Source organism: Vulpes lagopus, chromosome 5 (genome assembly GCF_018345385.1).
Source record: "Vulpes lagopus strain Blue_001 chromosome 5, ASM1834538v1, whole genome shotgun sequence".
Lineage (NCBI taxonomy): Eukaryota > Metazoa > Chordata > Mammalia > Carnivora > Canidae > Vulpes > Vulpes lagopus.
This window is the reverse complement of record NC_054828.1, coordinates 24,990,764-25,016,642: the sequence shown is the minus strand read 5'-3', so window position 1 is coordinate 25,016,642 and position 25,879 is coordinate 24,990,764. Positions and strand designations below refer to the sequence as shown.

Sequence of the window (25,879 nt, the reverse complement as noted above, 5' to 3'; positions counted from 1 at the left end):
CCATATTCAACTCCAGATAGCTGAGCTTGCCTAGTTGTACTTTCCAGTTTTTAGAGAGTTCTCCAAGACTGTACAGTTGCCAGGATTTTAGACCCAGTTGGTCTTTTGTATTGAAATTTGGTAACTCTGGACATGTATGGTGGCCAACCCTAAGGAAACCAAATGTGGACAGTGGGCGTCATCAAGGAGTAAGCTGTGCAGCCGGGGTAACACTATCCAGCTAAGTGAAATAATGCTATTTTTTTAGAAAATGGAATTTATGCTCTGTCTCAGGGTATCTCCCAATTCACAAGTCTTGTCAGCTAGCCCCACTCTGATATGTTACTTGCAGTTTGGGATTAACCATTCTGTGTATAATACAGCAACGTAAAGAGAAGATCTAGATGACAAGTTTTTCCTGTGTTCTTACACAAAACTTTCTCTAAACTTGATTAGATTAATTTTCATCCATTTATATCACTGCTGTTGTTTTACCCAAGTATTCTAAAAAATGAGATGATTGCAAACATACTGTTCTTCCTCTTTTCTGATTGCCGTCTTCCTATCCACCAATGTAGATTTATCCTTCTGGTCTTTGAGAAGTGATCAGTGAACTCTCTTCCAGCAGAACTTTGACCATTGATTTTAAAGAATATATTATAGACTATCATTTCCCAAATGTTAATTTGTAGACATGTTACATTAGAATCCCCTTGGAATCTTTTTTTTTTTTATTGGAGTTCAGTTTGCCAACATATAACACCCAGTGCTCATCCCATCAAGTGCCCCCCTCAGTGCCCATCACCTAGTCACCCCCACCCCCTGCCCACCTCCCTTTCCACCACCCCTTGTTCATTTCCCAGAGTTAGGAGTCTTTGGAATCTTTTAATTTAGGTTTCCAGTCTCAAAGTGTTTCTGGTTTGTTAAGTATGAGGAGTGATCCAGGTATTTGTATTTTTGATAAAGTCCTCAAATTGTGGGCAGTGGAATTTAGGAATCTCTATGTTAGAACAAGGTGCACTACAACTGTGTAGAACCTTCCATGTTTCTCATTAACCACAGTCACAACTTTGCCGAGTGATTTTGAGGGCCCTTCTCTTGAACAGACCCTGATCAGTTTTTCTGTTCTTTTCCATTTTTCATACTAGCATCAGAAAATGATTCTTTATTCTCTGGTACTTTTCTGCCTTTGTTCATTTTGGAATGGAGGGTTCTCTTTCTCTCCCCCATCTCTAGAATACTAACTATCCTACTTTTTCTTGATGTCTAACCTTCCATAGCAGTAGTTCTTATCTTTCTTCTTCTGTAAGTTTAATTTACACATCTACTGTTGTGTGTACATAGATTTCCCCCACTTTATTTCCTATGTGTATTTCTTAGCCTAGCATAAACAAATGTAAACTGTTGATATATAAATATTTGTTGAATTGAAAAAAAATGGTAAGTTTGAATGCAAATACAAGACAGTGGAAATGATTCTTTAAAGCAGTGAAATAATTGGAAAGAACTGAACTAATTTTCTAAATTACATTTTTAAAGACTGAACAACTCATTCATTCAACAAAAATTTATTATATACCTCTTGTGGTCTGCTCACGCTCAGTGTTGGGCATTGTCAACAAATTGAAAAATAGGTAACGGTTCCTGACCTGTACCCCAGCAGAGGAGACAGAAACATAAACATGAAGTATACAGTCTATTAAATGCAAACAAGACAAGTTAGGAAAGGCTCCTAACTTTGGGGATGTAGGAGTGAAATGTTGCCAGGAAAATCTTACCTGAGTCTCAACAGCCAGGATGGGTGAGTGGCTCGGCCAAGCCTGGGATCGGGGGTCACATGTGCCAGGCATGGAAAAACAGGCAAAAGTAAAAGTGACTGATAGGGTAAATGGAGGTTACAGAGTCCTTGCCCTCCTCAGAGTTATTATGCATTTCTACCTTTGTACATTAAGCATAGAGAATTGACAGATAAAGCAGTTGGAAACTCTGATGGAACTGTCATATTAACAGGTTCAAGAGCCCCCAGCATTTGGTCTCTTACCGACTCCTTATCTGTATGTCTGTCCTTGTCTTCCAGGTTCCGGACATCTGCTGTCCCCTGCCTTTATTTTCACAAAAACCTCCCTATTACCCCCTTGCCTTTTCCAGTGACTAAATGATTAATAAGCAACATTACATTTAAATCCAGTTCATGAAAATCTGACTTCCTTTAAAGCTCTGTTTGTGGTATGTTGTCGGTGATGTGTAATTCTTAAACTGTGCTTAAGTGATGCTCTTTATCCACAGTGGTCCCAAATTCCTAATACTTTCCTGTGCATTTGCAGAATGTTCATGGTGAATTCTGTAGCTCTAGTATGTTTTCAGACTAACATTTACTGATATTTTGGAGCTTTGCTCTTTGTAGTGGAAATTTGATGACCTTTTTTACTTCCTCTTATAGGTCAAAGAAATTTTTTAGTTTTATAGAAGGGTGCCTGGTGAAGAATTACATGCAGCGACCCTCCACAGAGCAGCTTTTGAAACATCCTTTTATAAGGGATCAGCCAAACGAAAGGCAAGTTAGAATCCAGCTTAAGGACCATATAGACCGGACCAGAAAGAAGAGAGGAGAGAAAGGTATTAACTTGTTTTTATTTTCATTTTTAAAAAATAATGTTTTAGGGTTTTGCCCACTAGAATAGGTCACTCCTTTTCTAGCCAGGAGTGTATGCTCTCTTGGCCAGTGCTGGATTTGCTGGTCTCTGCTCTGCAGGTCAATCATGAGTCTAGGTCCACCGTGGCTCGGGTAGAGTGGACTGGAGCTGCATGGTGGGTCACGAGGCAAACCCCAGACAGACAGCACTGTGTCTGGTCATCACAGAGGGATGTTTCTCTTGTTCCCCCACAGGAGCATGTCTTTGCTGCCCCTTTTACTTCGTTATGGGCATTTGTGTTCTGAATACATCACTCAGGGTTTATTGAGCATCATCTGTGAACATCATCATCAGTGTGTTCACCTGTTTCTCTCCTGCTCAAGAACCTTCTGGACTTCGTACTGCTTTACTCTGTGCAGGTGGCGTGGTTAGACCTGGGCCACGTATGTGCCTGACTACTTTTTTCTCCTTACGGCACAGCATGAACATGCCCTCATGCTAATTATTTAAGGTTCCTTTCTATTCCCAGTATCTTGGTTTTATATCTTTCCATGTTCTGTGTCCACCTTTCTGGAGTGCCCTGTCTCCCTCTGTCCAGCAAGGTGCAGTCAGGCTTCATCACTGTCTTCACAGCCTTCCCTGAGGCCTCTCACTCACGTTGATCTTTCTGTTTTATGAATTCTTACCATAACTTGACAGAACAACATTTGAATAACTGGCATCTTGATAAAGAATTTTTCTTGATATTCAAACTTCAAGGCCAAAGAAGAAACTAAAAAGTTTAAGTTCAAGGTGATAAGAGTTGTTCGCAGTCCTCTTAGGACGTCTGTACCAAGATTTTTACATGTTCATTTCAGTCTTCGGAGCTAAATCATCAGTGATGCTCACAGCAACTTTTTAGGCCCTCTGGCATATTCAGTTATAAAAGTAATTAAGCTTTGTACGTTAAGCTATGCAGTTAGCAACAAGTGAACTAAAGTTTGAAAACAAAGCTTTTCCTTGGGAAAAGGTTATTTGTACACTGGATTATTTTCCCAGTATGTACTTTCTTAATAATAGCTCAAAGTCCTAGAACATTCGCTGTGTGCCAGGCATTTACCAAGTGCTCAGCCTGGAGTCCTGTGCACATTTGCAGGTGGGAACAGTGGAGCACTTATCTTCATTTTTTAGTTTCCAAGTCACAATGACCTTTTCCCCCCTCCTTTGCCTTCATTTACCTTTCAAATACCCTCAGCCCCTCATCAGTAAGGAATGGTTCATAGTACACAATTTTAAACATAACAGAGTACTATTTGAAGGATTCTAAAGATTCTTCAGGTTGGAATTTCCTTTGGAAGCTAGCCTATTTTTAGGTTCTTTAAAATTACATAGTTTGGATTGTCTAGCAATGAAAAGAACTAATGTCATAGAGACTGATGAACTTGTAGATATATTTTTCTACAATTATATATAATATAGACTGAACCCCATTTTAAGTTCTCAGACTTGTTTTTCTTACCAGGACACTGATTTTCAACTTCTGTATCTCTGAAAAAAGCTGGAAATAAGTTTTACTTGTGAATAGATTTGTTTTATAAATCTCTTCAACTTTTCTAGATTTAATTGCTCTCTGGAGTGCAGTGCTGACATTAGATACAAGGTCCAATAAAATGGACTGTTACTTTTGGGAAAAATAGCATAAAATCTGTTGAAGTGAAAACAGGTTGCTCGTGTTGAAACTTGTGCTTAATCTGCTGAAAGAGAAGCAACTTTGGTCTCCTTTTGCTCTATTGTCACTGCATCAGTTTTTCCCTGGCTTCATCTTTGTGAGATGAATTTGTGGGAACATTTGATTTTGTGTCTTTATGCCCTGAGTACCTCCTGTGCTTCACCTGTTGCCAGTCCTGCAGACCCTTCCCTCTGCTGTGCTCTAAGCAGCTCCCTGAGTGCTAACAATAACCAAACGACTTCTAGGACTAGGACTTCTAGGACTAGGACTTCTCCTAGTTGCCTTAGTTTGGGCAGTTGAAGCTCTCTTTTGCATTTTGGCTTTGGTGGGACTTTCCAAGTTTGCTGATGCGTTGGGGGGGTGACTTCTCTTAGACGTCAGGAGCTTGAAAGCCCCTCTCACAGCCCTGTACCCCCTCACCAGTGCATCCCATCAGCGACGGTGTTGATGCTTTGGAATCTACTCTTCTCCTGGGAGGAAGGGTAGCCCAGGGGATTGCCTGTGGGAATTGGGTGTCACACCCTTCCTTCCCTCAGATTCTCTGTGTGCATTGTCCTTTTCATTAAAGGACATACTGTTTATTTTCTGCTGTAATGCTCTTGGAGATGCTTGCCTGTACCTGCATGTGTCATGATTTGTAACTATCCCATTTATCATGCTCTTTTCTTTATAGATGAAACCGAATATGAGTACAGTGGGAGTGAGGAAGAAGAGGAGGAAGTGCCTGAACAGGAAGGAGAGCCAAGGTAATGATTGAGTGGCCAAGGCCACTCATTGTTCAGCTCCCTGCTTTATGAAGAAATTGTTCTATGTTTTTGCCAGGATTTCAAGAAATTTTAAAGTACTTTGAAAGTGCCTTAATTTCTTCATTCTTGTTCATTCTTTGAAAGATTCTTATAAACATTGTCCCTCTCTGGTTCCTCTTATCCCGTGGTGCTTTACCAAGATTGCATTGTTTCCCCTCCCCTAGTTATTTGGGAGATGTGTAGGGTTGTGTTTGATTCTGGGGGAAGGAAGCTTGCCACTGGCACTTTCTGCTCCAGGAGGCATGGACGGTACATGTTGTACAGTGTATAAAATAGTCCTACAAGTAAAGAATTGTCCTACCCATGGGCGAGTAGGACCTCCATTGAAAAACACTGCAGTCTTTCCCAAAATGTTTTGTTTTGTTTTGCTCTCCCCACAGGTGTGGTTACTAGCATTTCATTTCTTATACTAGTGTGTATTCTGTCCTGATCCAACTCATAGTGTATATTTTGGTTATCTGTGCCTTCCCAAGGTACAGTGAAACAGAAGGTTGAAGGTTTGGTAGTATGAACCTTATAGTAACTAAATTATTCAGGGAATAGGGGATTTTAAAATTTTAATAATGGTCTCACCTGGCAGTCCTTCATGATTTCAGCTATACATAATTTGACTCACTGAACAAAAGGAGACCTATAGGATATGTTCAAAGACCTGTGGGGACCTATATACAGGCATTGGGAGTTTGAAGAGAGCATAGAAAGAGATAAGAAAATTTATTGCTACAACTCCATAATACCTTTTTCTCTTACATAGGAGAATATTTGAATCCATTTGAGATTAAATACTTTAATTTGAACTGAAGAGCAATGTAATTGTTTTGGATAGAAGTATGATACAAGGAAATAGGCAGTTTAAGGAGATTGATGTACCATGTTATTTGGTATTAGAAGTGGAGCAGTGGCTCTCAGCTGCAAGCCCAGCTATCAGTGGTACTGTTCATCTGTGCTGTGTCTCATTCTTGGGCTCAGCTGCTTACTCTGGAAATAGGCAATGGGAGGGCATACGTGATAAAGACCTGGTGGAAAGTAAGGTGGTCAAGGAGAAACTGAGGAAGTGAAAGACAGGGATTTTCAACTTTCTTTTTACAGAGTTTGAGCTGATTGATGTGAGAATCCTAAGTAGAGATGTCTTGTTGAATAAACATCCAGAATGGAGTTTGAGATATTTGTGAAATAGATGAAAGATGTCATACTGTAGACTTGTAGATACAGTTAGTCCCCTGGGTTTATTAGCTGATTCTCAGAGTGGGAGGAATTCAAGAGGATGAATGAGAAGTGGAGCAGCACACTGAGGCTCTGGTCTCATCTGGGGGGCAGAGTGATCTGTGCACAGCCCTGAAAGTCCTGCCTCCTCCTCCAGCTCCATCGTCAATGTGCCTGGTGAGTCGACACTTCGTCGGGATTTCTTGAGACTGCAGCAGGAGAACAAGGAACGTTCTGAGGCTCTTCGGAGGCAGCAGCTACTGCAGGAGCAGCAGCTCCGGGAGCAGGAAGAGTATAAAAGGCAGCTGCTGGCAGAGAGGCAGAAACGCATCGAGCAGCAGAAAGAACAGAGGCGGCGACTAGAAGAGGTAAACTGGGAAAAGGGAACTGTCCAGTTGGTTTTCTCCTTTATTCACATTTGTAGCCAGACACTTGAAGGAATGTTTTCTGTGCCCTCCTGACATGATACCTTTCCCTGGCCTTACTACGCAGGTCACTTCAGAAGGAAAGCTTATGCTTTGGGACTGGGAGGCCTCACCTTCCTTGTGGTTTTTGAAATGTTTTCCTTGCTTGTAAAAGCTTCAGGCCCTGCCCCACAGTTACTCATCATCATATCGTGCTTAGATGCAGAACAGCAGGGGCCCAGAGACAGCATCATACCAGTTCTGCAAAGGCTGTTTCTGTTTGTGGTTTAAGTTGGCGAGCTCAGGCTTGACCTGATTTCTTTTCTTCTCTTGGCCTCTGGGTCCAAGTGCATGTGTACATATTTTTCTGAAACTTCAGACTTCTTCACAAGAAAAACATTTTTTTCTATAAATGCCTTAACTTTGGGAGGTTTTTTTAAAATAAATACCTCCCCTGTAGGTACATTTAAGAGTAAGGGATGAAAGGGGCACCTGACTGGCTCAGTCGGTAGAGCTTGCAACTCTTAATCTCAGGTTGTAAGTTCCAGCCCCATGTTGGCTGTAGAGATGATTTAAAAATAAAATCTTTAAAAAAAAAGATATAAGGGATGAGAACAAAATTACATTGGGTGTAATATACCCTGCTGTTCTGTAACCTAGTTGTTAATGTAGTGGGATTAGTTCTACCCTGTAGTGGGGAAATACCTTTTGTACTACCTGCTCATTTAATTCATTAATACTGTTAACATTGGTATTGTGGTTACCCACAGCTTTTTCATTTGTAATTCATAGAAATGTTATTTCTATTTTCACTTGGGACTCAAAAAAAACTTTTGATTTTATTTTCTTTTTAGTACATACTTCACAGCTCCAAATTTCTCATTCATAGTAGTTTCCATTTCTCCTTAGTTCATACACCTTGTTGACTCCTATTTCTTATGGCAGAAAAAGAACCCAAACAACAAGAAAGCCTTGTATTGATACTAAACAGTGGACTTTAATGTAAATAACAACACATGGTATCTTACCCATTATTTAATAGTATAGTATTTTGGGGTTGGAGGAATCTTTGTTTTATTTGCTTATAGTCTGAATTCTGAAAACTATACTCTGTTCCTAGTTTAGAAAACCAGTGCCTGTCCAAACTAAGGAGACTGGAAATATTCAGCACAAGCTTGTGGAAGAAAACATAGGACTTAACCCGCCTCTGTAGGAAGGACATTGATGGTTATAGAACTCTTTTTGCAGTTTAACTGCAAACTCTTCTGTAGTATTTTTAAGACTCTTCTTGGTCCTCTTTGAACATAACAGGAATCCGGAGGGGTCCAGGGTTTTTGAAGTTGCATGTTGACCATTTGGACTTCATATGTGAGAATGCTTGAGTATTGAGGCTCTGGCTACTTATAGTACTTGATGCAATATTCTCCACTGTTCATTTAAATCTTGGGCTGTACTTTCACTAAGGATACGATACAGGTTAGTTTGTTGTTAGAACTTTAGCTTGAGCTCATTTGTAACACATGCCAGGGAAGTTACTTTCAGGCCGAGTGGTAATGAGACAAGTGTCCACTATCCAGCCTTGTGAAGAGGAGGATTGCAAAGTAAAGGCCAGCACTGGCCAGAGAGAGAGATTAAAGCTTGACAGCCATTTTTGCTTTATTAGTTAAAGACTAGAGGATTAGGGATGTATGCTGAGAACTTTGTACTTTACGTGCTTCAATTAGCTCTTTAATTTCAGCTTCTCAGTAAAAGTTCAAACTCACAGTCACCTCTTGGCACCTCTTAACCAGGAAAGATCAGAGCTGGGTGTGAAACCAGGAACAAGGACAGCCCGAGTGGCTCAGTGGTTTAGCGCCACCTTCAGCCCAGGGCCTGATCCTGGAGACCCAGGATCGAGCCCCACGTCAGGCTCCCTACATGGAGTCTGCTTCTCCCTCTGACTGTGTGCCTGCTTTCTCTCTGTGTCTCTCATGAATAAATAAATAAAATCTTAAAAAAAAAAAAAAAACATTTGCATGAATAGAATCCACTGATTTGGATTCTTGGTGATCTCACTCCTTTTTACTACCCCGGGGTAAGTAAGCATTGTCTACCCTCTAGGTCCCAGAAGGTAATTCTGGGAATATTTGGGGATATTTGAACCATAAATGGTTTTTAGCCCTTTATTGGCATTAAAGCTTCAATCAGAACTCTTTGGGGAATAGAGATTCCCTTTGTTATTAACAAAGTAGAGGTAGTCAGCCTCAGTCATAAGATAGATGACAATTAAAACTGAAAGGACAAGGGTGCCTAAGTGGCTTGGTTGGTTCAATGTCCAATTCTTGATCTCAGCTCAAGTCTTGATGTAAAGAGTCATGAATTCAAACCCCACCATCGGCTTAGAGACTACTTAAAAAAAAAAAAAAAGAAAGATAATAATATTTGTCGGTGACTGGCAAAAAGAAATGGCCCAAAAGTCGAGGTTGTAGGGAAACTGTGTACAAATTCTCCTTTCTTGGCAACTGCCACAAAATGAGGCTCATTGGGACTAAGGACCCTTGGCACCCCACCATCTTGATTCTCAACCCTCTTTGCAGGTGAGTGGTTTTGCCCATTACAGGTCCTTAACCTATGGAGGTGTATATTTAAGAAATCAGTATGTGTGTTTTATACTCCCCTCTTCTTTGCTCCTTGAGATGTGCTGCTGCTAGGATCCCTCTCCTTTGTTTTCCTCCATTTCCCCCTCCTTGGCTCCTGTTTGAACTGGAGGTCTTAGAAGTCAACACAGGTAATTTCAAGGCTGTCTCTCACTTTTGCTGGAAATTAAGTTTCTATTTCTTTTTTCCATTTTCCTTCTTGCTTTTGGATGGTCCCAGCCTGAAAGGGGGAGAATGCTGAGCTCAGGCAGCCAAGTTCACACTGGCAGCTTCAGTCCAGTCCTTTCCTGGACCTCACAGCTCCTCAATTGGTTGCGTCTGCTCCCCAGTTTTCTCATTAGGACCCGTTTAGGGTATTCTCCACTTACTCGAAGTATTGCATCCAGATTCAGAACCCCATGTGGTAATGACCCCCTGCATCAAAAATGTTAATATGACAATATTACCTTTCATATTTAGATGCATTGTCCTACCTCTGCCTCAAATAGAATGTTGCCTCTAGCTAATTTTTTTCCCATAAAAGTTGTTCACAGGCCAGCTTTTTCTCCCATTCCGTTCTTTACCTTTTTGAGAGGCAGGCACAAATGAAGAATACTTAATTGTATTGTCATTTTATCCTAATGGTTTATGCTCTTTTTCCATTGAGTCTTGATTTGATATCTGTTAACTATTTCTTCCTACTCCCATGGCATCCACATATTTGATTAGCATGTTTTCTCATTCTTTGTTCAGTTTCAATACAAATATTAAGAACAAACCTGTTCAATAGTCTAAGTTAAGATTACTATGTTAGTTGGTATACTTTGGTTATATTTTTGAACCTGTTACATATTTCACTAAATTTCCTGTCTGGTTTATGCATCTTCATTTTGATCTCATGGAAGTTTACCAAATTATTACTAAAAGCAAGATATGTTTATCTGTGGTTTGGTGTGCTACTTTAGTAAACTTCAAGAAAAGAAAATTTCTTAGGGAAGGGTTGTTTTGAGCAAGGCCTTTCGTGCCGTCATAATGATAGCACATTCTGGTTGGGTTTTTTTAAACCATGTATAAATGATCTCTTTAGTATATATAGGAGTCAAAACCAAACTTTTATTTCAGGGTTAGAATTTATCCTTTCCTTTATAAAAAAAAGAAAATTAAAATACCCCATTTCTCTGTCTCTTCCCAGTCTTTTCCCCTTTGGGGAGATGACCATGGTACATGGTCATCTCTTTTAGCCCTAGAGTTGGGATTTGTTACTTTGTGATTTTGGTTGCCCCACGTCCAGGGTAAAAGTTAGCATCAGCCCCAGCAGTTTATTTGCTTTTTCTTTCATCAAGAGTACCCATGCTTGCTTATATTCATTTCTATCATTTCTACAAATTCTAAAGCAATTAAAATTTTAGGGAGGTGAGTGGAAGTGGAAAAAATTAAAAACAAAGGAAAGCAAGAGAAAAATGACTTCTCTGTGTGAAGCGAGATCAGTAGTGAATCTAAATTATAGTAGTCAGAAAACATAAAAGTTTCTAAGAAAAAAAAAATTAATAAACTGCCCCATAGATTTGTTAGCTGTGAGATCTTGGAAGGAAGATGTGGTGGACTCCTTCCTCCAAACAGAGTCTTCATGTATTGCAAAGAAACAGGAGCCACTCCCTTACCCCTCTGCCTACACAAAGGCCTTTGGGCAGACATGATCGTCTCACATCAAGAGTATATATTAGCATCTTTTTTTTTTTTTTTTTGACAGTTCCAGCTGTGGTACATACATTAGGGCGTGCAAGTACCCCTCCAACCCAGGCCTGGCTTTCTGTGAAGTCAGCGGCTCCATTTATTGACAGCGGGTAGCTAGCTGTCTTGTCTTTCTGAACTCCTTATAAGTTCTCACGTGTTCTTTTGGCATCCTGGTCTAGAGTTTGGTTATATTTACACTTAAATTTTGTCAGAGTTCGCTTAATTCAGCAAATGTTAACTTGTTGCCTAAAGATGAGGAAGGGTTGTCTTTGGAAAGAAGCAAATACTTTCTTTACTAAGGCCTCATCAGAACTTGTACGAAAAAAACCTAAGTGTTTGTTGATATGTCTGTGCAGTACCTCAGAAGTGCTTGGAGTTAGCTGAACATGAAGAACAGACTGGTTTATTAAAGTCAGTTAGTTTCTACTAAAGCCAGTAAGTCTAGTAGAGTGTGTTTACATGGACCTCACTGTTATCAGTGTGACCTAGAAAAGTTTTTAGAATTGTGAGATGAAAGCATTACTTTTAAATACCAAACTAGAAAGGGAACCTAATTAAAGCATTGCTGGATAAGTACATATTTACTCAGGCATGCTTGGGAAATTTTAAGAAATAAAGAAATCTCTTTACAATTTTAAAGATTTGGAAGTCACTTTACAGCATCATGCAGTTTTTCAGTTTGTTTGATTTTGTTTTCAAAGAGTGATTTAAGAAAATAATGATGGCATCAGTTTGCAAATGCTTCACAGGATTATATCATGTTAATCATTCTTAGTGGGGAAAGCCTGAGAGGGCATGTTTGTTAGAGTCTCCTAGGTTTTGTTATTTGAAATCACAGGCATAAGGTTAATCCAGTATGAATTGATGTTACTTAGTTGATGGCATATATGTTTTATTTTTGGCTACTTTCTTTTGAGGTTCTATTGTAAGAGGCCAGCTTTTCACATTAATCATCTATTAAGATATGTTTACTAAGGGCTTTTTTTATTTTTAAGTATCCCGCCTCCCTTAAATTGAGAGCCTCTTCTGAGTGTAGTGGTTTTTATGGTTGACAATTTAAAATGTTGCTCTCGATCCAGTTTACAGTTTCAAATGTTAAAGTATAATGTGGAAGAGGAATCAGTAACTACCTTGTTTTTTCACTTTAGCCATCAGTCTTGTCAACCAGTTGGTTTGCAAACCAAACCAGAACTTGCTTAGTGGGCTAGTCCTAGGAAACTTAGCACTTTTCACATTGTCTTGTGGATTTTTAAAAAGCATGTGGCTGTGTTACTTACGAGACTTGAAGGGGAGGGGCTGTGTCTACTTTATTTTTGTGTGCTCATTATGGTGTTTTAATATTTCTCTAGTGGATGAATCAGTCATCTGTAGTCCTAGGTGCATCTCTGGAAAGAAAGGACTTGTTCTTGAAATGTATGCCCATTCTTAAATGGACCTTTAGGCTTGAGATCTCTAATTTGAGTTTCAGAGACACCTGAAAGAACTTTGAAGGACCTTATAGAATATCTTGAAGTGTAAAAGGGTGTGTTGTATAAAGTATGAGGCACTATTCAAATGTAATAATTATTGTTTAAACCATTATGTGGTTTCCAAGGGATCTCAAAAAGATGACTTTAGGATTTGATTGGATCTTGTTAGGACCTAGAGATATGAACAGATTCTTTAGTCTTTTATTACTTTAAATGTTAAATGTTGAAGATAAAAATCACAGTAATTTTTGTCTCGGATGCCATGTGTTCAGTGTGAGGGTTAAATTTAACTCAAAGTATTGTGATATTTACCACAAAGTGAAAAAGATGAGCAAAACATGATTCCTGCTCTCAAGAAGTTTGTGGTGGTTTTGTGTGTGTGTGTGTTCATCTAGTAACCAAGAGTATAATACTTTCATAGGAAACAGAAGAAAGAGCCTCTCAGAGGTTTTCATTTGACAGTTGAGAGCATCAGTTATAGCCTGTTCTTGTTTGTAAGAAGTTTGCTTACTGTTATTTTATGGTGTACATTTTGAATTAAACTAATAATAATTTTTAACTGTGTTAAATAATTACATAATAACCATTATAATGACTTTGGAAAACAGTTGAACAAAAGCATGATGCCTATCTTCCATTCATTGAGAAATCCTGGTAAAGTGACTGAACAAACAGAAATATAAACAACAAGGACAATGAGAACAAGAAAGGAAACCAAATTGTGGAAATTAGTGCATGGAAGAGGGAAGACCGTAAGAGAGTTAGTACTGCAAATTCTGGAAGAAATGAGAAGCAACAGGTGGGGCTAGAAGCATGTATATGTGGACAGTCAGACTCACCCACCCCAGGCAGCCAAAGCCAGGCTGTTATGCTGGGTGTCCTTGGCAGGAGCAGATACGGACTTCTAGAAACAGTGAACAGCAAAGCCTCAGAACATGGAGAATCCCAGTGCAACGAGGACATGGAAGGAGAGGTCCTGCAAGCACATGCACTTCCGCTCCCATAGTACTGGCAGCCACATTTATCACAGATGCCACTTGGTGCCCAACACAGAGAGGGGATTGGGAGGATCCCCAAGGGACATAAGACCCCTATAAAATGACTAGGCTGCCTTACATCACCTTACTCTAAAGCTTAATAGTTACCAAGTGCTTCTCCACAGCCTTTACGGTTCACTTTTTACTGTCTTACCTGTGAGTGGACAGCCAAGATTGTGGGCACTGAGAAAAGTTTTTGACACAAGAGATTCCAATATAAATAGAAAAAAAGACCTTGAAGGAAGTGTAGATGACAGAGTTCTATACATTGTTTTGATATTTAAAAATGTCTAAGATGAAGAGATGATTCTGAAAGCCATAGTCAGGGGGAAGCAGGTTAGAGAGGTGTGCATGAGTCTTGTACTATCAGGAGTCTAAATGGTTGGAGATTCTCCAAGAGCACTTTTGGAAACTAGAAAATGACATAGGCATACTTGTGGAAATCAGAGGGAAAAATTCCTTCCCTCAGTCAAAATTATATGTACATTGTGAGGGTAAAGATTCTGGGGCCTGGCCTGCAAAATTGTTAAAACCTTTTGCCTTGTCTGCAAGCCTCCTCAAGAAGCTGTTGGAGAATGTGTTTCAGCAAATGAAGAGAAAAGGTAACAAGGGCTCAAGGAAATGGAATCCTGTATAGGAGAGAGCTCAGAAGGGCTCCTAGTAAGTTGGTGGGCAAGTGCGGAATATCTGAAGAGCAGGTGGTGTTGGCTGGCATGGGGGGAGGACAGGGCTATGAGAGTCAATCTCTAAGAATAAAGAAAGAATACCTGATTGACTTTGACCACACTGGAAGGAGGTGTGTGGTAGTATAAGAGACTTCACATATGATCTATGATAGACCCACAGAAAGCCAGTGAAACACACACAAAAAAACAGCAAAAATAAAGCAATCAATAGCTCCTCAGAAAACTCAAATTTGCCTTGAGTATGGTTTTCATTTAACCAGAACTTGTCACAGGACTTGATTGGGAGCATAAGATGGTGCTTGTATCATGGATATTTTTTGGGAGAAATCAATAGATGGTATCTAAAGTGGAAAAAAACTTTAAATAACTCTTACAAACATGTTATTTAAAAACCAGCTTCTAGGGATGCCTGGGTAGCTCAGCCTTTGGCTCAGGGTGTGATCCTGAGTCTGGGGATCGAGTCCCATATTGGGCTTACTGCATGGAGCCCACTTCTCCCTCTGCCTATTTCTCCCCCTCTATATGTCTCTCATGAATAAATAAATAAAATCTTTAGGAAAAAAAATCAGCTTGTGTAAATACTATGGGTAAAGCTAAAAGCATTGGAAGTGGTTATACCTTGGAAATAAGAATTGGGGGTGAGGAGAAATGGGACATCTTATTTTTGATATAAGCCTCTTACATTCTTTTTGACTTTTTAAAGTGCTTAGTACTTACATTAAAAAATTAAAATGCAAGGCACGCTTAGGTTGCTCAGTCAGTTAAGTGTTTGACTCTTGATTTTGGCTCGGGATTGTGAGATCAAGCCCTGAGTGAATGTGGAGTCTGCTTGAGATTCTCTCTCTCCCTCTCCTTCTGCACTCCCCCATGTTCCTTCCCTCTCTGTCTCTGTCTCTCTCAAATAAGTAAACCTTTTTTAAAGTTTCAAAATGTAAATAAAGTGGAAAAAAGCTACTTGTAAGATGACTTAAAATTTGTCTCTTAGTAGCATTTAATTAGATGAAAGTAGTCAGGATTTCCTCCTGGACTGGGAGCCCTGCCCTCAATGCAGTTGGAAACAACCAAGAAAATGGATTGTACACATCTTATCTTACCACTTTGCTGCCTCAGAGGAGAATGAGTGCTTCCACTTAGACCCCATGTGACCTGAGGTCCTGCCATTTTCTGAAGCTTTAAGTGACAACAGCTCAGGAGAGGAGAGATGAGAAGTGGGTCTGGGGAGTAGGCGGCCTAAGATTACACTTGTGCTCAGTGGATTGGGAAGGCATCCAGATGAGAGGGCTAACGTGGAAAGCCAGCTCTCATCCTGGTTCACTCCTCTGCTGCTCTTCCGCACCTTCCCTTTTTCTTCTCTGAAGACATAGAGGAAATTTGAATCTGGAGGCAGATATGAATTGGGTGCTAGACTGCACCTGGCTGCCAGCTGTGTGGTGGTTGAGTGGCAGGCGGCCTGTCATTTCTTTCCATCTAGGACTGTTATTGAAGTAATTTCCCTTCCTGGCTCTCTGGAGGAGCCCTTACTGATAATAGCCAAAGCATCAGCAGAGATAGGGACAGCTTTGCTTTCAAATTAAAGAAAAAACTTTTTTTTAATAATGAGAGGAAAAAGCAAGTGCAGCACATGGCTTTTCTTTCTACTACTGTGATCCCACAGGTTTAAATGGGGACCTTCAACATCATCTAAAAATCAAAGAATATTTAATAGTCTGCATAGTATATAAAGAAATGGCAGTAAGCACATCTCTAAGACTGTTGTGGGTCTGTGTCTCTGTGGTCCTGAGGTATTGCTTAGAACAATGCAATGGCCTGTAAGGGTTTTTAATCATGCATCCATCCTGTCAATAAAAGAAAACCAAGGTGTAAATCTGATATAGATCCACTTCTATACCCTTGCACTAAGTATGTATATTATAAAACATTCAAAAAGAGCTATCTTAAAAAGGGTGAGCTACAAATACAAGTAAATAAAAGTTCACTGTTTTCTTTTCCTAGACCTCCATTGATTATCTTGCTCACTGTTAGAGAATGCTGATGTAGAGACCTATCATCTTAGTTCTTCACTTCTCTCTTTCTCTCTTTTAATTTTGGTATACCAGGGCACTCTCCCCAGGATAGTGTGGTGGGCAAGGAAGGGTAAAGTCCAGATCTTTTGAAGAGGAATGATTCTCTTACAGTTAATTGCTTACGAGATCTTTATAAAATTTTTTCTCACCAACTGTTGACTTAAAAAACAAAACAAAACACCCCATTGCAAACTCCACACCATGACAATTGGTGATATACACTGCCTCCCTCCCACCCCCACTGCACACACCTCTGTTTTGACAAGTGAGGAAACAGGCTCAGGGAGGGGAAGTGGTTTGGACCCAGGAAGCAGAATCAGGACCACAAGCCCTATTCCTTGAGTCATCTCACTTGTCTTTCTAGGTTTCCGTGGTGTATTATAACTTCTCAAAGGATCCCTCGAACCCATTTTGGCTTCTTTGTTGTCTAAAAGTTGTAAAATAGAAGTTTAAGGTTCTTTGCCACTTTTGACCTGTTCATATTAATCTAATTTACTTGGAACCTAAATTCTCAGAAGCTGAGGGGGAATTTTAAGGGTGTAGACATGGCTTCCCTTTCTTTTTGTTTCCCTTTTCTTCGTTCTCCCATTTTTATCTAACTTGGAAGAAAATTATGTACATAATACCTCATTGGATAGCTTTCTGTCCACATTTTTTGTGATTGTGGGCTTTTTATTTCATCCAGAGGTGAGGCCCTTCTTACCTGGCCTGCCAGGTGTTTGCTAAACCCAATGTATTCCAGCAAGTCATTTCTTTTTTATAAACCTGAAAGTGTCCTGATGGTTGCCAACCTTGCCCATGACTGTTTTCAGAACTAAGCGGTGCTGAGTATCTCTGTAAAAATAGTAGAGTACACAAAACCACTCTCACTCCTCAAGATGGAAGGTTCTACAGAACTTCCATGTTCACCTCTTGAAGGAAAACATACCATTTTAAGCTTTTAAAACCGATTGAATGAGATTCTTTGTGTTTTAGGTTTATCAGAAGGCTTTTTGTTTTATTTTGAATGTCTTTATATTCAATAGAAAAGTCAGAGGATGTTTTCCTTTGGAAAACATGACTAGCTAGGAATAACTGAAGGAATTAAATAATTTCTATTTAAAGCAAAGAAACCTGTTTCCCAGTTGGCCAAAATATAATGATTTTTGTTACCAGTGTTAAAAAACGGTTGTGTTCTTAGCTATTGTATATTTGTTGTAAATGATATACTAGTAAAAACCACTCACTTCTTTTTGCTTCTAAATAGAAAAGGCAAAAGATACACAATAAAAGATCTTACTTAATTTCCTTTGAAGTAGAAAGCTCTAGTAACACTGCTTGGATGAGATTCTCAGATTTCTTACCTCAAGTTTCTGTTATGTTGCTCATGAAGTCATGGGGCTGGAGGAAATGGTTTTGTTTGTTTTATTTTCTGTTAGCTAATTTTAAAAAAGAAAGACCTCCCTCCCAGGGGTGCAAGGCCATGCTCAGGGCCAGGTGGCATGAACAGCAAGTAGCACCATGGCAGTAGAGAAAGGCCTCAGTGCAGAAAGCCTTAGCTCCTGAGTCCTTTGGCACATAGGTGGTTACTCTGTGTTGTCCTCCCTAGATTTGATTTTGAATAGGGCCCTCTTTTTTTCTCTTTTTTTAATCTTAAAAAAAAGTATAAAGGCATTAAGCTAGCAAATAACAGGCAACAAGTGCATTGTACGGGGCAGTATAGGTGTTCTAATTTAATAAAGATTCCTTGGCCAGTAAAGTTGTAATTTCTAAACAGACAAGAACTCAGTTCTGTTTACGGCCCCACCCCTACCCACGGGAAGCTCCTGTATTTTTGTGCATTGAATTCTAAGAGCAGGCAGTGCAGGGAAAAGAAATAAAAATGAAATGTATGTAATAGAGGAAGGTGAACCAAAAAGCTGACTCAGGACTGTATTGAGAATAGTGGTGATGTAGTACTCAGCTGAGAGAGACCAGGTACCAAGTAATCCTCTCTATCCAGGGGTTCCACATGTAAGACATTTCTGTACATTTCTCAGGAAATTATTTTAAATGTTTGCCTTCAAGAGTGAATGCTTGTTACAGCAGTGGCAGGGTCGGGGGAAACCCAGAAGGAACACTGAAACTATAATAAATACCTTCTTTTATACCCATTATAAATATTTGTATCTTATATCTCCAGTAGCTTCATCCCAAACTTTTTTTGTTTGTTTGTTTTTTTGTTGCCAAACTTTCTTATTTAATAATCTCAGTATTACATTGGACTTTGCGGTAATAATATCAGCTTCTTGTGTGTGTCTTAAGAAATGTCATGGCTGTGTATTCTTTAGAGCTGTGTAGTCTAACATAGTAGCCACTAGCCACGTGTAGCTATTTAAACTTAAATTAACTTCATTGAAATAAAGTTGAGGACTAAGTTCCTCATTTTTACTAGTCACATTCCAGGTACTCAATAGCAACATGTGGCTAGTGGCCACTCCATAGAATAATGCTGAGACAGAAAGAACATTTTCATCATCCCAGAGAATCTGTTGGATGGTACTAGTCTAGAGTCTAGAGGCTAACATTTTTCATATTCATGGGAAGAATTGGTTTAATTTTGTACTTCATACTGTGGAAGTGCTTTATTGACAGATGTCTGGGGCTGAATGAGACAAGTGTCCAGACAGGTGCCCAATGTATGCCAATATTCTATTCTATGGGGTTATATAGGATTACCTGGATTAGGGATGCCTGGGTGGCTCGGTGGTTGAGCATCTGCCTTTGGCTCAGGGCTTAATCCCATTGCGGAGATTGAGTCCCACATCGGGCTCCCTGTTAGGAGCCTGCTTCTCCCTCTGCCTGTGTCCCTGCCTCACTGTGTGTCTCTCATGAATAAATAAATAAATAATCATTATAAAATAAAAGGGATAGCCTGGATTAGGAAAGGCTGTCAGAGTGAGTCTGGTGATTAGTAGCACCAACCTCCCTATTGGTGGGATGCACAATTGTGTCTGTTTAATACTATAGGGTGTTAGAGGCAGTGGCCCTTCCAGGTGGTGCTTGCTAGCTAGGTGACGCTGGGCAAGTCCCTTAACTCTTCTTCTTTTTTTTTTTTTAACTATATTTATGTTGTAGACTTTTTAAAAGATTTATGTATTTATTCATGAGACACACAGAGAAAGAGGCAGAGACATAGGCAGAGGGAGAAGCAGGCTCCACGCAGGGAGCCTGATGTGGGACTCGATCCTGGGACTCCAGGATCACACCCTGGGCCGAAGGCAGGCACCAAACCACTGAGCCACCCAGACGTCCCTCACTTAATTCTTCTGAACATGTTTTCTCATCTGTAAAGTAGGAGTGAAATAACCTACTTCCTGGATATGTTATGAGAATTACATTAGATAACAGAAATGGAATAAAGGAGGTCAAACACTTGGCACAATGCAAGACTAGTGGTAAGCATGTGTGCAGGAGTGGTTTCTTACATTCATAGTAGTAATACCAGCATTTCTTATGCTTGTTGATGTCAGTTTCTCTTTTTCATGATATTTGCTTCCTTTCCTTTTTTGTTTTTGTTTTTTGCTTCCTTTCCTTTTTAAGTTATTCCTCACCTTTCTTTGCTCTACTTCTGTTCTCTTTTATTCCTTTGTCGTCTTTTCCTTCTGACTTAAGGGCCCTGAGTAATTCTGTTGGTGATATGCAAGGATAAAGAATCTCCTGTCCCTTGGTTGCTATAATACAGTGAAGGATGGGGAATAGTCTATCACCAAAATGGAACCACACTGTGTGAAGATTCGCAGACACACACCACCTTTGACCAGTATTTATGAGGATGCTAGTACATAGGGGCAGTGTGGAAATAGCTGGGCAGTAGAGCCAGGGTCTGTGAGCTCCCCTCATTAGCACCTACCTGTAACTGGTCCGCAAACTGTCATGAAAGCTGTAAGGGGAAGATTCCTACTGACTACATATCTCTGCTCCCCTAGCAACAAAGGAGAGAGCGGGAAGCTAGAAGGCAACAAGAACGTGAACAGCGAAGGAGAGAACAAGAAGAGAAGAGGCGTCTGGAGGAACTGGAGAGAAGACGTAAAGAGGAAGAAGAGAGGAGGCGGGCAGAGGAAGAAAAGAGGAGAGTTGAAAGAGAACAGGTTAGTTCACAAGAGAATGTTCTACCCATGAATTTGTGAGGTTTGCTGCTTAGTAGAGTTGAGGGATTTGGGGCAAAAAGTACACGCATGTGTATGAGCACTTACAACACATTCAGGACTTGAGAGGTTTCAAAATGATGAAGCACAACTTGAAGCATAGCAATACATTGAGTCTCATCTTTAAAAAAGGGCGGTTAAATCTTTACATTTACAAACATTGAAACCCGTTGAGTCGTCTCCAGTGTGATACCCAGAAAATTTTTGAATATGTCTTCTGGGCTTTGGCTTACATGCTTTGAACCCCAGATATCTGGATGATGATTAGCCTTTTCTTTAATGACATTAGAAACCAACCACAAGAAATGTTTGAAGTAGCCAGTGGCTGAATATTGTGATAAACATGGTTGCTTATAATGCAGTATATACTGATGTGGATCAAAAAAACTAATAACATTGTGGTTTTGTTTAGCCAAAAAAGATCATCATGTTTTGGTAATAAGTATATTGATGCCAGCTATAGTTGTCTTTAGAAGTCTCTGTTCCCTGAACCACCTATGCAAATAAAACCTGACTGTACTTTTGTGTCTGTGCTGTCAGTGTGAGCCCCTCAGAGCCTCTCCCGTCTTTGAATTGATCATTCTTTGTTATGAGGTTTTAGTAAAAGAAAAAAGATATGAATGGGGCCAATTTAAATAATACTTGAAATTCATCCTTAAAATGCTTATCAACAACGGTATTAATTTCCAAAGTTGATTATTCCACTGTTTTCCTCAGTACTAATCATATGCTTAAGCTTCTCTCCATGTTTTCCAGTTCTTAGGAATTTAAGTGATACTTTTCATTTGTTACCTTACTGACATTATTGACTGTGATGTATTTTGGGTTTTTGTCGTAGTTCTTTTGTTTTTTTTTCCACGTTCTAATTTTTATTTGGGGACTGCAAAGAGGAGTAAAAGTGAGCTTTTGAAAATTAAATACCCTAGGAATAAATCTTGTAATTAGATGGTGAGAAGAGGGTATGAGAGTAATACTTAATCTTTAATGTTCTAATGGCAGTCGTTAGCTTTTGAGTACAGCAAGTATTCTTTACCTCTTCCTGAAAAAAATAATAGCATCAGAGTAGTTTCATTCTGCTTTCCTTATTTGTAAAATATTCCCCGTGTTAACAGTGCTGTGAGAAATGTGTCATTTCTGCATTGTGTGTGCATGTTTGTGTACATGTATAATTCTGTGTGCTCACTATTTGTTAGGACCTTTATGATTTGGATAGATGTGAATTTCCTGGTTGTTCTTGTGTTTTGGAAGGCAAAAACCAAACAACTGTGCCACTTTGATCTTTTAAGTTACAATTCAGGTTCTGTCTAGTTCAATGAGATGAGTTGGAATTCAGATTTCCTTTCTCAGCTATTGCAGGGGAACGCCACATAGCAGGCAAGGGCAGTGCTTGGCATAGCATGTGCAATGGAGGGGCTTGGAGTCCAGGTTGGAATCAGATTGGCTTTTTGGGGGGAAACTTATTTTGTAAGATAAGGGTTTCTAAGGAAATATATATGTCATGATTTGTGTTACCCAACATTCACTCTGCCAGAATTATTGGTTAACTAAAACTTCTGTCCAGCCCAGGTATATGGCTATTTTTATTTTAAAGTGTGTGCCATGGTACAAGTGGGTGGTCAGCATTAGACATGGTAAAGCGATTATCTGAATTTCAGAAAAAAATTTCTCCTCATAGCCTTTAGTCTACTCCTCTTATGGAGTAGTTGGCTTTTTTTTCCCTTTTGAAAAGGAAGGAAACTTCTTTCATTTGTATTTCAAAGTTGTTTCATGTCTATCGCCTATTTGAGCCTCACAAAAAAATGTTGAGAATTCTGAGAAAATATTCTTGATACTCATTTGAGTCAAATGAAGAGACTGAGAAAATGAGAAGGCTTTCTAGGGGTCCAGGTCTCTTGATTTCCTAGTCTCTTAAATATGTTTGCAACTTCAAGGCTGGATTTCTCCTCTTTACATATTTTGAGTGTGTTTGCCTGTTTTCATTGTTGCAGAGACTTGTTCTCCTCCCCTTAAAAATAGGCTCCCCCCACCCCCACCCCTTCACCTGCCCTAGAAATACACACACTGTCTCACAGTCTCATCATGAAGAGCCTGGACCTGTTTATTTGTGAGAAATCACCTGAGTCTGGTGTCTACAGAGCATGGCTTTCAGAATGTAGTCATTCTGGGTACCTTCTGTATCATCAGAGAAAACACAAATCATGTTTGTTCTGTTTTAATATTAAACAGGTTTTGGGCTGGGGTTTAAAAAATTGGCAATCTATGCCAGTTATAAATAATGACTAATAAGAGCCTCTGGGGCAATGTGAACCCCTCTGGTTTCTTACCTAATTAAACTCTTGGTTTCTTTGGAGTCTGCCATGCTTAAGAGGAATTATCATGGTCCTTTGAAATCCTGCATTTGTATTTAACAGCTGTGTTTGAACAAAAATTTTTAGATACCTTTGTATATATCAGTGGAGTGTATATCATCATTTGTTAGACTCTTTAGGTCTTGGCCAATTTGAACATCTTAGGAAAAATCCTTCAGCATGCACTTTATAATATATTCTTCACTAAGTGTATTGCCACTGAAGACCATTGGGGCAAATGGTTCTTGGTGCTCCATTCAGGTGGTTCTGATACTTTCCTTTTGGATAAATTGATTGCTGGGTAATTTCTGTGTGACAGGAGTATATCAGGAGACAGCTAGAAGAGGAGCAGCGGCACTTGGAAATCCTTCAGCAGCAGCTGCTCCAGGAGCAGGCCATGTTACTGGTAACGCCCTGTATCTGTCTTGTTCCGTAGCATTAGGGCTCACTGATCCATCCCTCCCCTGAGCTTTGGGCATAGCTGTGGTGATCACCAGACCATTTTGGTTAGTGCTGTGGGCTGACAGGCTCAAATGGAAACGTCCTCTGTGGTCATGCTACTTTGGGCACATTTCAAGGTGGTATTTATTTATTTATTTATTTATTTATTTATTTATTTAATTTCCTGTTAAAGAAAAAGCTAAACTTTTCTCTGGTAGATAGCAAGGTTTTGAACAGAACTTGGCATTCGGTGAACAAACTAGAATGTTAAGGGCTGAAAGCACATGCCATAGGATTTTTGTCAAGTATTTCTTACTTTTGAAACCACCGAAATCAGCTTTTAATTGAATTCTCTCTCTGTCCAGTGATATTATGGTTAGCAACAAGCTGTCAGATTTTTCCACAGGTAATATGCTATTTAAAATCCCAGTCATTTTGCTCTGTTACCAACAAGGGGGGAGAAGGGCATTCATTGTCTTTTTAAAAAGTTGAGAATGAATCCAGAGAAGAGGCGAGCTCTGCAGTGTCCCATAGATTTAGTGTTCTCCTCTCCCTCTCCAAGGAGTGCCGATGGCGGGAGATGGAGGAGCACCGGCAGGCAGAGAGGCTCCAGAGGCAGTTGCAACAAGAACAAGCATATCTCCTGTCTCTACAGCATGACCACAGGAGGCCGCACCCGCAGCAGCAGCCGCCACCGCAGCAGGAAAGGAGCAAGCCAAGCTATCACGCTCCGGAGCCTAAGCCCCACTATGAGCCTGCTGACAGAGCTCGAGAGGTATTTTCTTTCTTCTGTTGCTTAAGCATTGATCCAGTGTTGATTATTCCCTGGAAAGTAATAGAATGACTCTTAGGAACTGTATAATATTAAGGCTACAATGGGCACCAGTTATGAGCCACTCTCTTGGTTTCCTAGCTGAGAAATTGTGGATGGGGGAAGTGAAAGGACACTTGCCCAAGGTCTCTTACCTGGTTAGTGGTTTTTAAATCCATAGACGGATGATTAAAGTGCCTCCGTTAACAAATTGCAGATGAACACTAACCTAAACAGAAAGAAGATTATATGGCAGAATCATTTCTTCTAATGTAAATGAAGGGAATAGTGGCTTGGTTAGCTATTTCTCCAAAATTGCAATGAAAATAAAGTGTGCCTGTAGCCCAGTTTACTAACTTTTTAAAGATGATTTGTTACGGAACTACCCGGAGCCTTATTGTAAGGATGTGGGGAAGCAGTAACTGTTTAAGGATATTAGGAATATGGGGACCTGGGCGGCTTCTAGAATGTATTTAAACCTGGCCTATAGGTGGCATCCTTCTACCATGTCTCACCCTCCCAGAGAGTAAATTCTAGGAACAAGTGTTTTGCTTATTCTGGAATGCTAGTGTTCTTGGTAGAATGAAATGTGTTTTGAATTCTTGATGATAATCTTTTAATCTGTTGGTTAAGTTGGTTGTGACATTAATTTTTTTCCCTAGTTTATCATCATGAATAATCTAAAAATTCTTGCCAGCAGGAGATTTTAAAGGCTTAATTTTTATCTTCATAAGTATTCTTTATCTCAAATCACATTTTAACCTTATTTTATTTGCTCCCTCTTTTTTAAAGCCCCCCTTTCTCTTTCCTCGTAGTTGGAGAAAAGACGAAATTTCTCCCTAGGGCCCTTCCACCTTCAGGCTTTCTTTAGCATCTCTGCTTTTCCCTACTAACACTGAGTTATGTCTTCTAATTCTCTGATGCAGGTGGAAGATAGATTTAGGAAAACTAACCACAGCTCCCCTGAAGCCCAGTCTAAGCAGACAGGCAGAGTATTGGAACCACCAGTGCCTTCCAGATCAGAGTCTTTTTCCAATGGCAACTCCGAGTCTGTGCATCCTGCCCTGCAGAGACCAGCTGAGCCACAGGTAGCAACAGCCAGGTGGCTGTGGGCTGAGGAGACTCATACAGTAGCTCACTGAGCCATGGGCCTGCTTGTAATGTTTTCAGTTTGGTTTGTTACCATACTTACGAGGAAAAGACACTAGCAGGAGTGATTTTAGATGAACATACAGGCAGTATACCCTCAGAAAAGAGAAAAGAAGGATTTTTTAAAAGGATTTTTATTGTACTTGTTAAAGAACATCTAGATTCAGTGATTTCTTCTTTTAGTCTGTCTTCCCTAACTCAAATGTTCATAAACAAGTGCTTAATACAAAAAACTTTCAGTTTAGGTTTTGGAAAGTTAGTATCAAAAGTATATAGAGGGAGAACCTTTTCTTAACCTTTGATCCTTGGCTCCTGGCCAGTTCCACGAGTGGGCTTTAGAAAGCCAGTGTCTGTCCTGAAATTGCATATAGAATTTCTTGGTTTGTCCAGCTGTGCATATTTTTCTGGGAAAGGGGCCTTTTATTAGATTCTCAAAAAGTTCAAGATCCAAAAGAAGGTATGATCTAGAACGTTAAGTATGCATTTCCCTGTAGTGGGTCAGGGGGAAAGTCATGACCTCTCATTGGGCGGGCCATACCATTCTGCATAGTCTAGGTGAAGGAGAAGCCCATGGACTGGGGGCCATGTGGTTAAGAGAGAACCCTCTGAACTGTCCAGAGAAGAAAG

At 39.8% G+C, this 25,879-nt stretch overlaps 1 protein-coding gene across 50 annotated transcripts in view; it reads left to right on the top strand.

The window, feature by feature from the left end:
* The window catches only part of MAP4K4 (mitogen-activated protein kinase kinase kinase kinase 4), a 189,681-nt gene that overhangs the window by 132,364 nt on the left and 31,438 nt on the right, over positions 1–25,879 (top strand). For 16 of the 50 annotated variants that reach the window (XM_041755971.1, XM_041755988.1, XM_041755970.1 and 13 more), the window contains exons 10-15: positions 2,420–2,595; positions 4,994–5,066; positions 6,487–6,697; positions 20,285–20,446; positions 23,171–23,257; positions 23,855–24,067. In XM_041755971.1, the coding sequence (XP_041611905.1) occupies positions 2,420–2,595; positions 4,994–5,066; positions 6,487–6,697; positions 20,285–20,446; positions 23,171–23,257; positions 23,855–24,067 (922 nt within the window). Of the gene's footprint in view, positions 1–2,419; positions 2,596–4,993; positions 5,067–6,486; positions 6,698–20,284; positions 20,447–23,170; positions 23,258–23,854; positions 24,068–25,029; positions 25,192–25,879 lie in introns of all 50 variants that reach the window. The other 34 variants (XM_041755963.1, XM_041755974.1, XM_041755962.1 and 31 more) reach the window with 3 other exon arrangements.